General features: G+C 45.2%; 1 protein-coding gene and 1 long non-coding RNA gene across 7 annotated transcripts in view; one reads left to right on the forward strand and one right to left on the reverse strand.

Annotated features, from left to right (window-relative positions):
- PRTFDC1 (phosphoribosyl transferase domain containing 1) overlaps positions 1-9,728 on the reverse strand; it is a 101,401-nt gene extending 91,673 nt beyond the window's left edge. For all 5 annotated transcript variants that reach the window (XM_069547481.1, XM_069547482.1, XM_069547480.1 and 2 more), the window contains exons 1-2: positions 9,273-9,728; positions 24-130 (exon numbers count right to left, since the gene is read on the reverse strand). In XM_069547481.1, coding sequence (XP_069403582.1) covers positions 24-130; positions 9,273-9,320 — 155 coding nt within the window. In that variant the 5' untranslated portion in view covers positions 9,321-9,728. The remainder of the gene's footprint in view (positions 1-23; positions 131-9,272) is intronic.
- Positions 8,511-11,930, forward strand: LOC138417408 (uncharacterized). Of its 2 annotated transcripts, none has more exons than XR_011248111.1 (2): positions 8,511-8,775; positions 9,752-11,930. It is a non-coding gene; the product is annotated as an uncharacterized lncRNA (long non-coding RNA). The 2 variants fall into 2 exon arrangements; XR_011248112.1 differs by lacking the exon at positions 8,511-8,775 and adding an exon at positions 8,818-8,896.
- The last annotated feature ends 4,328 nt before the right edge of the window (positions 11,931-16,258 follow it).

Here is a 16,258-nt window from a genome sequence, read left to right on the forward strand (position 1 = left end):
CGGACTCAGCCAAGAGCGCTCACCTGTCCACAATGATGCCATGAGGGATGAGCACGTATTCCAAGTCTCCATAGTAGTGCTGTGGGTACGTGAATAAGCTCAGATCATACCCTGGCCAGTCATCCATAATCTGCAAACCAATTGATTTTGGTTACAATATTTTTCATTGGAAATTTATTTTAAAAAACATAAACAAACAAGAGCACGCTTTGTAAAAACGAAGACCACTGAAAACAAGAGAATAGGTCTGACGATCCATGTGGCGTTAAACTGTCTTCCGCCAACCAAGGAGAAGCCAGGTGGAACAAGCTAGTTTGTTTCCTGATGAAGGACCTACTGAAGTGAACAGGGAACGCCATTCCTGACTTCTGGCATCACAAGAGAAAATCCCGACCTACAGCTAACCTGACAGCACTGTAAGAGTGCACAAACAGGAAGATACAATGCATATTTACACTGTAAATATTATCATGAATATAAGCAACATTATTTTTGTAATTACAGGCATACCTCATTTTACTGGGCTTTGCAGATAGTATTAATTTTTTTTTTTGCAAATTGAAGGTTTATGGCAACCTTGCATTGTCAGAGGATGCTTAGCACTTTTAGCAATAAAGCATTTTTAAATTAAGGTATGTACATTTTTTTTTAAGACACAATGGTATTGCACACTTAATTGACCACAGTATACGGTAAACCTAACTTTTATATGTACTGGAAAACCGAAATAGTAATAATCTGTGACTTGCATTATTGAGATATTTGCTTTAATTTGGTGGTCTGGAACTGAACCCACACTGTCTCTGAGGTCTGGCCACTGACACAGACAGCATCACTCCACATTATTATAATACATTATTATATATACTAACAAGTCTATGCATTGCAATCACCTCACCTGCCTAGGAAAGGTTACCTACTAAAAGTACATGTCTCCTGGGGTTATTGCGCACCCAAACTTCTGAGTGGTTGGGTCATTTTCGTAAAGACTTCAAAAGGATGTGCTGTGGTGGGAACATCAGTCAGTCCTATTGGGAACCGATTGCTCCAGAAAACTGTTGTATTCAGATAGTGGACAGACTGCTAGCAAGCCTCCCTCTTGCTTAGGACTGGATGTGCAAGTCTGATGGTTAAGATAATAAAGAGGCGGGAGAGAAAATGCCAGTGAAGACCATGTTCCCTTTACTTTCAGATCATCCAGAAAGGCACTCAAGCTAAACCGTAGCTGAACTGCAGTTTCCAATTTTCTGCTTACTCCCACACACCTCCATCAGATTTCTCCATGCAGCTGTACGCTTTCAAGGTCTCTCCTAATGCAGACCTATCCTAATTTCCCAGTCCAATTCCCCATTCCTTGTCTTGTTCTCAGATTGGTCAAATCAGGATCCTCCAGTTCTGTGTTCTGTTCATCTGTTGTCTCTCACCTACACCCTCTCCCTGTCTAATCCACTCCCCCACCCGTATCCCAAACTCCACATCATCCGCAGAAACTCAGGACAGGCCCCAGTAATTGCCGGCTGTTCCCACCTCTGTGTGATCTTGTCGCCCAAACTCCTTGTATCCCTCAGAGCTCTCTGCTCCTTGAGAAGACTCCTGTCTCTTCCTGCCTCTGGCTCCCTCATCTCATCTGTTTTCTATTGTTTTAAAACCCATCTGTACTTCATCGAACGCTGGGATATCCCCCTGCTTTTCCCCTGCCTCCTCACCCGGAACTCAAAACCAGTTCTCTCACGCCCAGGTTTTGGAAGGGCCACAAAGGGTCCAGACTCCACCGACTCCCATCCTGGTTCCAGGCTCTGGAATGCTGGCCAGATCAAACCCATCGCAGATGAATCCCTTCCCTCTCAGTGAAGGGCAACTCTTCTCAGCTGCTGAGGTTAAAGCCGCAGAGTTGTAACTGACCCCTTTCTATCATCCCCCTCTTGCAAGCCGGCAGCGAATCCTATCATCAGCTCCTTCAGAATCTAACCAGGACCACCTCTCAGCAGGCTTCCCAGGTGACACTAGAAGTAAAGAATCTGCCTGCCAACGCAGGAGACATAAAAGACGGGTTGGACCCCTGGGTCGCGAAGATCCCTTGGAGGAGGGCATGGCAACCCACTCCAGTATTCTTGCCTGGAGAATCCCATGGACAGAGGAGCCTGGTGGGCTACAGTCCATGGGGTTGCAAAGAGTCGGACACGACTGAAGTGACTTAGCACGCACACACACCTCTCAGCATCTCCACTGCCCCACTTCCAGTCCCTGCCACCACTATTTCTTCCAGGACCATTGCCATGGCTACCAATTTCGCCTCCCTGCTTCCACTGTGCCAGCTCCTCGCCCATCCTCCACCCCCACGTGGCAGCTGGAGTCCTCCTTTGAAAAATGTACCTCATGTACATCGTTGCAGGCTTCTGCTCAGATTTTTTCAAGGGCTTCCCATTTCACTAAGAGTAGGACTGGAGTTGCCACCATGGCCTGCGGGGGCGGGGCCTCTGACTCATCCCTGGAGCTGTCTACCCCTGTCCTGCTTCAGCCACCATTCTCCTTCCTGATGCGTGAATGTCCCAAGGATCTTCTGCCCCAAGAGCTTTACACTTGCTTTTCTTTTGCCTACAACGCTCATCCCCTGGAAGCCCACATGGCTTACCCTTTACTTCCTTCAAGGCTCCACTCAAACATCACCTCCACAGCGAGGCCTTCTGGACACCTATGTAAAAACACACCCCTTCCTTGCCATGCATCTTTGTACCTCTCTTACTCAGCCTTCACAGCATGTATTTCCACCAGGTGAGACATGTGTACGTGTGCTTGTGTGTTTTATCTCCTCGCACTGGAATGTTAGTTCCTTCTGGTAGAGACTTTGTCTGTCTCATGCATTGTCGAAATTCCAGCGTTCAGAACACTGACCTGGAATATTGCAGGTGCTCAAAACTGCTGAGTGAATAAATGACAGTCTCCACCCACGTGCTACCCAACCCTCAGTCTATCTTCTCATGATAAAGAGCACCACTGTTCATGGCTCTGGAAATTCCTACCTGACCAAGGGCAGACGGGTGGTCAATGTGTCATCTGTGTATTTTCAGAGCGTCACACCGGCTCTGCCTTGACCAGCAAATCGGCTTGGGGCACAATTTAATCTGTTTACAAAGCAACGCTGGTTTCCACCCTGAGACCTCCTAGGGCCAGCTGTTCACTTTCAACACCGCTGGTCAGTGCCTGGAACCACCAGCTGAACACAAGGAGCTTCCAGAAGACTCACTGGCAGGCCATGATAGAGACCAGAAGAGATGCCTGAGCAGCACCCGGCCCCAGGAAGATCACCCAGGGACACGACACCTTCTGGCTCCCCTGCCAGAACACACACACCACCTCCTGGAGCCCTTATAGTGGGGCAGCACGAACTGGGGGTTATTCCTCCCACCGTGAAATCCTGCGGGAGCCCCTGCCCAGCTGAATCTGAGACCACTCTCTAGTTCATGTTCTGGGCACAGCTCTGACCTTACGATGGATGTGAGGAAAATTCTATCTGAGACTCATTTCCCCCTCCTTTAAATAAAAACTCAAAGACAGGGTTGTTTTGAGGATAAAAAGAATAGATAATGTACTTAGATTCCTAGTACATTTCCATTTATGATAAACGCTTAATAAATGATGCCTCCCAAAAAGAAAAGAATGATAAAATGACAAATAAAACAAACCTATAGAGACTTTCCTAGTGGTCTGGTGGTTAAGACTCCGTGCTCCCAATGCAGGGAGCACAGGTTCGATCCCTAGTTAGGGGACTAGATCCCACATGATGCAACTAAGACCCGGTGCAGCCAAATAAAAAACAACAATCAAACCTACAGACAAAAACTGTACTGGAAATCTGTAGCTCAAAGGCAGCATGGAGTAACAGTAAAGAGCATGGATCAGAAGCCTAACACACTTGGGGGTGCATTTACTAGCTATGGGACCTCAGGCGTTAACCTCTCTGGGTTGGGGTTTTCCTCTATAAAACAGTCAATGCCTACCTCACATGGCTAGCTTGAGGATTAAATAAGATAGATCATGGATATATAACTCTTACATCAGTATCTGGTCTACACTGTCGCTGAAGTCGCTCAGTCGTGTCCGACTCTTTGCGACCCCATGGACAGTAGCCTACCAGGTTCCACCATCCATGGGATTTTCCAGGCAAGAATACTGGAGTGGGTTGCCATTTCCTTCTCCAGGAGATCTTCCCAACCCAGGGATTGAACCCGGGTCTCCCACATGGCCCTGCAATAAATGCTAACCAATAAGACATACTGAAACATCTATAGTTTACTTTAAAATTATGTTTTAATTAACTTTAAAAAGTACCTCAAACCTCTTTGCTAAAGTCTTATGGCCTGAGTTAAAGCTGTAAATTTAAAAGTAGAAGAAACGTGTTTCTCTAAACACTATTCTATAAGCCAAACCAGTCTGTTTCCAAATGAGTCTGAAATAGTACATTTTCACTGTCGAGATAAAAGACAAAGAGATGAGGGAACCGCTGGTTTATCCTTAACAGTGCATGAAAAATTGCACTGTAAATGTGTCCCAGACCTGAGGGAACGGAGGCTGTTGGGAACTGCAGATAATTATGTTATTCATCTGCTTTTTGAAAAATCAAAACAAGAAGTCTTTAAGTAGTTTCAGTATCACAGATAATACGCTCTAAGTTTTTTCGGAACAATGCTTTCTCTGTTCAAAGACCCAAAATACAGCCAAGCTGGGGAAGTGACAAACACATTCACCAAGCCATTTTACATCACATCCAAGCCTCTGAACTCCCTCGGACCCTCTGTTCCCCATTTGAAGATATACTCAAGACCTTCTTTCTAAGTCATTAAATCTTAATTTTTTGCTTAGAATATCTCCTGCTTTATTTTTCAAGTTGGCTGCCCTGGGGATAAAAACAGTTTGGAAACACATACAAAAGGCTAGGCTCCTCTCTGCTGCTAAGTAAGCCCCAGACCACGGGCCCCACTCGCTCCTTCAGGCAGTGACCACCGCGACCGCCAATTTCAGGTTCACATCGACACATCCGCCGCAGGAGAGGAAGGGAGTCTCTGCTTCCGGGAACCCCAGACACGAACAGGAGTTGGCCCAGCTGGGGTCGCTAGTCCAGGCCCAGAACCAGGGAGGAAGGCGCACTGCAACGAACGCCTCAGAGCCACATGTTGAGAAACTGAGTCCAAACAGAGTCTGAAAAGAAGGGCCCTGGAGATCTGCCACCAGGAGAACGAAGGGGGACCCACACAGGCCAAATGACACCTTGCGTCCTGCATGCCTTCCTCTTCCATGGAAGGTTCTACACCCTGAAGGAGAAACTCATCACCCCTAGGAAAGCTGTGATTCCGATGGATTTTCTGATTCCCGCCACGTTTCCATGGATGGATGGGGAGGGAGATGACAGAAGCACAATTATTTTAGATTTTCCTCTTCTCCTTATTTTCCTACCAAACTCACATGTGTAGGTACTAACTATGGTTCTTCTGATAATGGTTCTGTAAAAGTAAAACATATCTATAAACCTGATGCCGAACGGGCAGACAGGTAAAGATCTTTTCTCTCCCTGAGAAGTAACAAAGATACACCAGTGGAGGAGTGGGGTGAGGGACAGTGGGGGAACACTGGTGACCAGCTATTCTAAGCAGAGTATCTGAACCCAGGGCCACATCTCTGCTTTGGCCATCCCATGTACTGTTAACAATCTAATGTCCCATCTCCCCAATTCAACTGAAAGCCATCTGCACCCAAGAGCCAGTTTCCATCTCTTCATTTTCCCTTCTCTTGCACAAACTGTACTCATTTTAGGCTTAAGTCATCTAGGCCCCTTGCCATCTTCATCACCAAGTTTCTACCAACTCAGAGTTTCTTCACCACCTCATTTCTGGATACTCCAGTACACACCCCGATGATCATTCTAGCTACTCCATCCTGAGGCAACATCACCCACCTTAGCTCAAATGACTCTGCCTTCCCTCCACCTTGACCACAGCACATCCGCCACAGCAGCCCCAGCTCTGAACAAACCTTTTGGCCACCCCAATGTTATTACCTATCCCTTTTCCCACAGGTACTGAAATTTCCCTTTGGCTTTTTGCAATCCCTTCTAGAGAGGCTCTCTACTTTTCCAGTATACCGTTCCTCCTGAGCTTTCTTTATCCTCCTGACCCTTGATGCCATTAGCTCACCTTGAATTCACTCTGAATTTGTGCCTGCCCATAGCCAACTTGATGTGAATCTAATTATCCCAAGCTCTACTGGAGAGAATGACACGCATGCAGGGAATATCTCCACAATACCTTATTTCCAACCTCGGTGAACCCTCACACTGCCTTCCTTTATCTTTCACCAAATTACCTTGTTTTTAAGAGGGCTTCTTTTAACACTGATAGATGGGCTATTCACTGTTCCACCATTTGCTTTTTAGACTTTAAAATCTACCTTTCCAACTAGTCACAATGATTGGCCTCATCCCTTATTAAGAGTATCTATTACTAAATAATAGTACTTACTGTATTTGACCATTCTACTGATGGCATAGTTGTTTAAAAGACTCTCTCTACTGCTGGCTTCATAACTGGCTTTGCCATCTTGATGCTACCTGTTCTTTCTGCAGCATGTGACCCTCCTGGTCAATCTTAACACCCCCCCGCCCCCGGAACATGCGTGTGCGCTCAGTCATGTCCAGTGCTTTGTGATCCCTTGGACTGTAGTCTGCCAGGCTCCTCTGTCCATGGGATTCTCCAGGCAAGGATATTGGAATGGGTTGCCAGCTCCTTCTTCAGGGAATCTTCCTGACCCAGGGATCGAACCTGGGTCTCCCACATTGCAGGCAGATTCTTTACTATCTGAGCCACGAGGGAAGCCCCTGCTTTTGCCCCCTCACCTCCATAAAACTCTGTTCCTTAGGCACCGACCACCCTATCTGCTCTCTCCTACTGTCTTACTCATTCTTAGTCTCCTTATCTGGCTTCTCCCACTAAGTCTCTTACATCCAGGGATTTTCAGGTTTCTACCCTTAACAACAGTTTTATTTCCCCACCTTGTTCGCCAGGTATCCCCATCCACTGCGAAGTGAAAGTCACTCAGTCGTGTCTGACTCTTTGTGATGCCATGGACTATACAGTCCATGGAATTTTCCAAGCCAGATACTGGAATGGGTAGCCTTTCCCTTCTCTAGGGGATCTTCCCAACCCAGGGATCGAACCCAGGTCTCCCGCATTGCGGGTGGATTCTTTACCAGCTGAGCCACAAGGGAAGCCCAAGAATACTGGAGTGGGTAGCCTATACCTTCTCCAGTGGATCTTCCCGACCCAGGAATCCAACCAGGATCTCCTGCATTGCAGGCAGATTTTTTTTTTACCAACTGAGCTACCAAGGAAGCCCACTGATAAGCATCAGATATTTCTGTTTGCTGATGACTTCCAATCTATCCAGCCACCCTCCTGAATTCCAAACAGGAATTTCAAACTGCCTTTTGCGCATCCTGACCCATAGGCTTTATAGGCATTAGAGACTCAACTTGTCCAGAACTGAACTGAATGACTTCCTCTTTTCACACCTTTTCACGTCAAATCTAGGCCTGACCATCCTCTGCATGGCAAGTGGAGTGATCGTTTTTTCCAAAAGCATAAACTGGATGTTAAGATTCCTTCTCAGAATATAACGATTTCTTTGCCCTTGGCAGGTGCTGTCTTGGAGAATAAGTCCCCTACAGTATACCAACTGTTGTACTGGACTACTGTACTCTTCAAGGTACTGTACTATAAGATTTAAAATGTTTTATTTTTTGTTTTTAATATATAATTTGTGAAAAATATTATAAACGTTATAGTACAGTACTATACAACCAATTATGTTAGTTGGGTACCTAGGCTAACTTTGTTGGACTTACAGACCAATTGGACTTGTGAACATGCTCTCTGAAGGGAACTTGTTTGTATGTAGGGGACTTGCTACAGGTACCCTTCTTCAATCTCCAGCTTCCCCCTCAGCCTTCCACTCTTGGCTTAGATGTCACTCAGGGGGCCAACCTGACCATCTGAGCTAAATCAGCAGCCCCAGTCCTCCTCCAATCACTATCTCAAGATTCTCTTTTCTCTTCCCTGCACATATCACTGTCTGAGAGCATATTCTTCGTGTAGGTGCTTTCACACTGCTTGCTGTGATCCTCTCTAGAATGTAAGGTCCACGAACACAGGGGTCTGTCTGGTTTTCCCAGAGACTAGAACACTGCCTGGAACCCAGCAGTGGAATAAACAGGAGCCCAATGAACAGATAAATGAACTCCTTTAAGACTAACAGGCTTGTTGTGAAATTAACCCTGGGCAACAGAGTTCAACCCGAACAGATCAGTTACAATGAGATGTTTCCTAATGCAACCCTCCCACTCCTGCAGGCCTCAATCACAGACAGGATTATCTGTACAGTACAGGCTGATTTCTGAACAAAGAATCTTAAAGTAGGAAGTTGGCCCCACCCACCCACCACCCTCAACACAGTTTCACTTTAAACCTGACACGTTGAAACCACTACCTTCCAAAGAAGCCAGCAGCCGTATGGCAAGACCAGATTTGATTCCAGGATACTGATCTTTGGGTACCCACCGGGCGATGGCTGACTTTGTGGGGTTCCCAGGGATAAACAGGATTTGGTCTGCGACCCCAACCTCCCAACACCTTCTGATACTCCATACACATGCTGTCGAGTTCGCTCAGCGGGTCCTTTTGCAGACACGGATGCTCTCTCGAGGGGCGCTCATGCAGAGGCCTCACAGTAAGAGCCCTGGCCGGCGTTTCAAATCTCAAACTTTATGTCCTACTGCCCGGGCCAACTCTCGGTATCCTTTTTGAAAACAACACGTGAAGCCCGCGCTGGGGGAGTCAGGAGGGAGCACGTAAGCACGGAGGCCCGTAAGAGCCACCCGCGGGGGTCCTCGCACCACCCCCCCGCCCCGGCGCCCAGGGGTGACTCCTGGTTGCCAGCGGGAGTGGGACCCGGAACCACGCTGGCTCAACCCCGGGGAGTAGCGCATGGCTGTCGGGGAGCGGTGGGGACACCGAGGCCCCGGGGGAAGGGTTGTTAATTGTGGGGTCAGACGGGGGAGGGGGAGAATGGAAGCGACCCGCTGGGAGGGAAGAACAAAGCCGTGGCCAGCCCGCTCCCGAATGCATTTCGGGCGTTTAATCTAAAAAGGAGGTGGGGGAGGGGGTGCCAACGAAGGAGGGGCGGGGAGCGCGCGCCTCGGCCCCGAAATCGGAGTTTGCATTTACCACGACGCCTCGCCCGTAGTCTGGCGCCTCCTCACGGTTCCCGGCCATGTTTCTCCGGGGAAAGCGGGAAGGAAAAGAGCGAGAGGGGAGGGTGACGGGCCGGGAGAGGGTGGGTGGGGGTGAGAGGGGGGACCGCTCCGCCCCTGGCCGCAGGGCGGCAGAGCCGCTGCGCACCCAGGACCCCAGGCCTGGCGGGACTCCAGCGCTTCGGCCCGCGCCCGCATCTCGGGCGGGTCCTGGGCGCGGGGCGGGGCGGGGCGGGGGGAGGGGAAGGGCCCGGGGCGTCGGTGGGGGCGGGGAGGGGGTCGGGGCGCAGCTGCCGCGAGGCAGTCTCCACCTGAGCGCGGGTCCCTTGCGGCCACCGCCCGTCTGCGAGCTCGGAGACCCGGGGGACCCAGGCTGCACGCAGCTCGCCCATGCTGCAACAGAAGACGTGCCCAGGTCCCCCGCCTCCCTAAGTCTGTCGTCCCCGCTTTCAGGCTAACAAGGTCCTGGAATCCTGCCTGCTGACTTCTGGGTGCTCTTGACCGCAAGTAAATCCGCGAAAGAGCCTGCGGTATGGGATGTTCTCGAAGTGCGGCTGTGGACCAAACTATGATGTTTTTTTAAAACCCTCTAACTGCCCAGCTGGAAAGAGCTGTGCGGTGGTTTACCCTTGAACCAAACCCGCGGTTACAGGATCTGGACTTGGAAAGAAGGCCCTTCCTTTATTGATTTCAGGGCGGGGGTGAAAAAAGAGTTTTTTATACGTCATCCACTTCATCACTTTTTAAAGAACGTGTGGTCAGAGTTTAATTGTTCCGGGTTGCAGCTTAAAGCCATAGATCTCAGATTCACGAGCCTTCTTTTATGAATCTTTTGTTAATTCAACCCCTGATCTCAGCTTTCCCCTTACAGGGTCCTGGTTCTTTGTCCCTTCCTCCAGGGCCCGGCTCTCCCTTTAAATGTATTCACTGCCCTCGTCTCTGCCATCTCGCTTCATCCTTTGCAGCCGGCTCTGGTCTGAAGCCCCGAGCTGGACTCAGGCCTCTCCGAAAGACTATTTTGTTCATCTTCAAGTTCTGGCGCAAAGCAGGGAAGGACTGCTGATTTTGCTTGGTTTGAGGGGAAAATAGTTATCAATCCGTGAATGTCGCTCCGGGTGGGGAAAATATTAGTCATTTCGACATGGCCCGACTCAGCCCTGTGTGCCTTCAGTCTCTTGTGTGTCTACAGCCGGCACGTGCGTCGCTGAGATTAGGTGCTGTCCTGGGGGCGCTGGGGATGGGCAGGGGAAAGGCGGCGGGGAGGCTCCTGTTAACCAGCGCTTAGGTGCTTCTTGCACAGATAAACGTGTCAGACGTCCTTGTTTGGGGCAATTTTTATAGTCTGACCCACCTCTTTTCTCAAAGGTGAGGCACCACCTTCTATTTTCATTGTCGAAGAGCAAGCCCAGGAAGCATCTTCACAACCAAAGTCACTAAAATTTCCAGGAACTGAAGGTGATCATCAGACTGGAGTGTTCAGGAGACTCTGGTGGGAAGCCAGCCACCCCACGTCGGGGCAGGTTACCGTGTAGAAGCTGTGTGCTCAGATTCAGACACCTGAACTGCTGAGACACTCAGAGGTGGGAATGCAGTGGTTTACCTTAAGGAATCCCACTGTTACTGCAGCAAAGTCAGGTTTACCCGTGGGTACATGGGTCTTGGGGACAAGAAACTTAAGTATCACTTACAGATGTAGCTGCTCTAAAGAAATAAAAAAGCTATTGCTGTGTGCTCAGCCCAGGCACTGTGAAAGATGTAAAGGAAATGGCAGATAAATCTTTCCTTAAGAGGGCCATTAATTTAAATGGAAAATCCAGTAGGTTCACAATTTTTAAAAAAAAATCACTTACTTGAATGATCACAGAATCTCAAGAAGATCCTGTAGAGACCCACAGGACATCCTGTGAAGAATACGGAATGTGCACAAATGGTTTTTTAAAATTGAATTCATTTTATTTATTACCTTTGTATATTTTGATAACATTTTGGGTGATCTATTTATGCTTCTCTGCTTTGGACTGCATTAATGTAATACAGTATACATTTGACATCACAAATCGCATTTGCAGGAACCAATACCCAAGAATAACATCATCCACCCTGACTTTATTCTTAATCCTGGTATGAGGACCAAGAGGCAAAAATTCTTTTTAAATCTCAGATTTCTGTTATGCATCTACTGCAATGGCTTTGGACGACGGTTCTGATTTTTTTTAGTAATGATCCATATGAAGTTAGATAATGAGGCTAAGCCAATTACGTCCAACAATATGCCTCAATTTTCTCATCAGTAAGAAGGACAATACTGCATATGAAGTTTGTTTTTGTTTTTTTGGTTTTCTTTGCTCTACTGGATGTGAAGATGAGATTAACGTGAGGTGACATGCGAGAGGATCCTTTGAAAAATGCTTTAAAACTGTAAGGTGTTACTTTGAGATGCTGTGACTGTGTGTGACCAATTGTTTATAATGTTATCTGGTGGGAAAATGACACAGTAATTGCCTTTTTAAGATGGGTGTAGGGTGACCAATCAGGGACAGTTATAATCTAGGGACAGGGTGGAACTGGTATGAGAGTGGATACAGTAAAAAAAATGAAAATTATTAAAATAATGGAATTTTCACACAAAAAATGGTATTTTAGCTCAGATTGTCCATTTTCTGATACTCCTTTGAAGAAGCTAAAAGGATAAAGACTACGTCTTTGCAGAGTTAATAACCAGTAAGTATACTTGCATTTTTCAGTCCTTCTCTTGATCCACTTTTTAGTTGGAGGTTCCTGTATTTTCAATTCTGAAATTGTCTAGTATCACTACCATGGTGAAAATGCAAACATCTATGGTTACCTGAATTCTCTACCAGGCTAAAGACTTTTGTCCTGAAAGTGTTGCAGGAAGGGGAACTGATTCCAGGGCCCGAAAGTGGGCTCTTGTCTATCAATTAGAAATGAATTGTCCAAAGATACACACGTGCTGACAAACCAAGAGGCCTTATTGGGAAGGGGCACCTGGGTGGAGAACAGGAGGGTGAGGGGACCCAGGAGAACTGCTCTGCAATGCGGCACACAGTCTCAGGTTTTATGGTGATGGGATTAGTTCCCGGGTTTTCTCTGGTTAATCACCCTGACTCAGGCTCCTTCCTTGGTGGCACACACGTGGCTCAGTCAAGGTGGATGCCAGCAAGAGGATTCTGGGAGGTGGTAGGACACATGGAGTCTCCTTTTGACATTTCCCCAGTTCTTCCAGTTGGTGGTGGCTTGGTAGTTATATGTTTCTCACCAGGACCTCCTGTCATAAAATAACTCACAGATATGGTAATTGTGCCTGGCCAGGGTAGGCGGTTTCATTTAATGTGTTTCCCCTAACAGAAGAATATACTAACCTTTTGACAGTTGGTAGTTCTTGAACCGTTGCCAATATTAATCTTTATTGAAGGAGTGATTCAGTCTATGTGCTGAGTTGTTCTGAGCAGTCACTCAGTGACACCAGATTTGAAATCCAGAAGGGCATTTACTTTTTTTCTGAGTCCTGAAACATGAAAATAAACAAAAAACTCTCAGCCTGGGAATTGTGTTGAAATTCATAAACATGTGAAACTTAGTGACTCAGATTGTTAGTCATAGAGTCACTGGTTAGAGTCTGGATGAAGTCCATTGTGAACAAAGGCCAGTAATAATGATGATGATATTTTGCTTTTTCTTAGTGCAGAACAAAACCCTTTACAAATATTACAAGTACCAAAAAAAAGAAAAAAAGTGGCAAGATACTTTATTCCAGATATTCAGGTTAAATAAGAATCTTGCTACCTTTGAGGTATTCTTTTCCCCTTGACATAAATACAGAAAATAATATAGTTGCAAATGACTGTAACACAAAACAACTTAAGCAAAAGCCCAATTAGTATTCAATTAGCACAGTAAGCCCTCTTTCCTGGACTCTTGTCTGAAGCAGACTGGATCCAGTGTGTAGTCTTAGAGTAAGCAAAAAATAGTGACTCCATAGCAGTTCTTACAAAACAACCCAGGAGCTAAATTCAGAATTTATGTTTTGCATTATGACACTTTCACTGGTAATTAACCTTACCCTGAAGAACACACAGAGGGTAAAATTTAAGTCTGTCTTTTGCAATAATGTCAGACACGAATAATACCATCAACAGTAAGTGCTGGGCTGCTTCAGAGATATCCTCCCACCATCTCCCCCATCTGACCGGAACAGGAATTGGAAAGGTTCAGAGAAGAATAATGCATCCATGTGTTCCTCCAGATCTCAGAGTCCTGGCAGCCGCCCTCAACTCTCTTGGCCACCATAAAGCAGTCATTGAAAGGACACAGCTGCAGGAACTAGAGGCTAAGGACTAAATAAATCCCAGGGCTGGAGGCACAAGTCATGTACATGACCCTAGCACAATACCTTGTGGTTATGAATGAGCGGATTAGCATCCAAGGGCGCAGTGGCAGCTTATGCAAAATTAATTGGCACCTCAGCCAGTGCCCAGTTCCTAATGGAAAGATGTCTACTTCAAATATACACACATATACACAGAACAAGGAAACCTTAGTTGGTGAAAACTTTTGCTGGTGTAGGAATTGTAAGGACCAACTGGGCTGGGAGCTGAATATTCTCTTGGCTGAACATGGATTCTCTTCAGATGAGAATTGATGTATGACATCCGCTGGCAATATCCCAGGAATGAATCCAGTTCTTGTCAGGTTCTGCATTGTATTTTAGGGTTATATTTTAGCTTGGGGAAGAGGCTGAGAAGTGGTTTGAGGTCGAGGCCATCTCACATGGGAAAAGAGACTGAGAAAGAAAAAGATTTGGACACTGATCTACCTAGAGGAACATTTCCCAAAGTGTGTTTAAATTCATTTTTCTTTATGTTTGAAAAAGATGAAGCTGTGATTCATTATGTTTGAGAAACAATGAGATAAGCAAAGCTAAACATTTCTATCTTGTGGAATGTCTGGGAGTCTTAAATATGCCAACATGTACTGTCAATAGTCAAGAAGACTATAGCAAAATGCAGTGTTTTCCAAACTGTTTTTTTTTTTTTACCATGCAAATCTTCTTAGAGGGTGTTTTATAAAAGGTTTTTTAAATTGCATTATTATAAGATATTTATATTTATACTTATCTGGAAGTAGGCAATTTTATATGAACTTAAAGGCTATATTTGAGAGGACTAAATATTTAAAATACAGTTTTCTGACTATGCATTGTTTTTTGTTTTATTTATTTTTTTTTTTCAAAAATATGCAGTAAACTTAAATGGACATGGCTAAGGCCTTTCTCAACCTGTGAAAGGCCATGGCTTTGCAATTTGTGCCATCCTTCAAGTGGACATGAAACTTGATTATTTTAGAAGACAAGGATTTACTCTCACACCCACTCCCTCTCCCCCTGCCATTCATACTTTATTTCCCCTGTAACTACAAACAAGATCAGCCTTCAGAGTAGCAAGATAGATGCAAGCTATCTCATTGTGGCAGTCTCCTTTGGTCTCTCTCAGTAACTGCGGTGGCTGTGATGGCTTCCAAAGGCCATTGTTTTTAGACACTGCCAGGATATAGAATATCCAGATGAGCCAAGAGGCAAAGCAGGGATGTGATATAGCAAGTCATTTGTTGTCATAGCCAGGACAATGAGATTCTATTGCAGTGGCCAGGTTCATAGTCCTGTGGGATTTGTACTTGAAGGGACTGAGTCCCTGTGTTTTCTAACTTGGGACCTTTAACTCTACTGACTACCTCAGCTGCACCAGTGGGATTCATGGCAAGTCAAACCTGATTCACAGAGGGTGAAAATTACTACGTTTTAAGTTTATAACTTTTCATTTTAAGTTTTTGGTTTTGTTCCAGCTTTTTTAAGTATAATTGACAAATAAAAATTGTATGTATTTAAGATATAAAAGGGGCTTCCCAGGTGGCTCAGTGGTAAAGAATTCGCCTACAAATGCAGGAGACACAGGGGACACAGGTTCTATCCCCAGGTTGGAAAGATCCCCTGGTGAAAGAAATGGCAACTCACTCCAGTATTCTTACCTGGAAAATTCCATGGACAGAGGAGCCTAGTGGTCTACAATCCATAGAGTCGCAAAGAGTCTGACACAACTGAGCACACACACACACAGGAGGTGGAAAATGTAGTAACATAAGATACACCTATACATTGTGAAATAATTAACCATAACCATGCTCATTAATATATCCACATAGTAATCACACAGTTGTCTTTGTGTGTGTGTGATAGCAAATATAAACTGTACCAGATAGTATTATTAACTGCAGTCACCATGCCATACATTAGATGGCCAGAACTTATTTATCTTACAACTGAAAGTTGCTACATTTTTATCATCTCCCAAATTCCACCTCACCCTGAGTCCTCAGAAATTACCACTCTTTTCTCTACTTCTAAGTGAGAGTATACAGTATTTGTCTTGTCTTATTTCATATAGCATACTGTCCTCCAGATGCATCCATGTTATCATAAAAGGGAGGACTTCCTTCTTTATTATGGTGAGTAATAAGTAACCATACAGATGAAATAAAATATATTTATAAAGTAAGATAATGTATATAGTATATAATGAATATATAGTATAAATACAATGGATAATATATAACATTACATTATATATATTATATTACAATAGATATAGGTATTTCACATTTTGATAAAGATTGCATTAAATCTGTAGGTTACCTTGGGCAGTATGGACATTTTAACAATATCAATACCTTTTGATGTTATATGTAAAATAAACATATAGCACAAGTGTTTTTCCATGGGATAGTAAACTCTTTATAAATATCACTTGAAATGGCAATGCCAACCATTGCTCAATATATTTTTATTACTTCCAAATTTTGATTTTATAAAAATATATCAGAAAAAAAAGAAAAAAAAATATATCAATAACTATGTTTTTAATAAAATATTTATGTATACTTTATTTC

The sequence above is a fragment of the Ovis canadensis genome, chromosome 13, assembly GCF_042477335.2.
Source record: "Ovis canadensis isolate MfBH-ARS-UI-01 breed Bighorn chromosome 13, ARS-UI_OviCan_v2, whole genome shotgun sequence".
Taxonomy (NCBI): domain Eukaryota; kingdom Metazoa; phylum Chordata; class Mammalia; order Artiodactyla; family Bovidae; genus Ovis; species Ovis canadensis.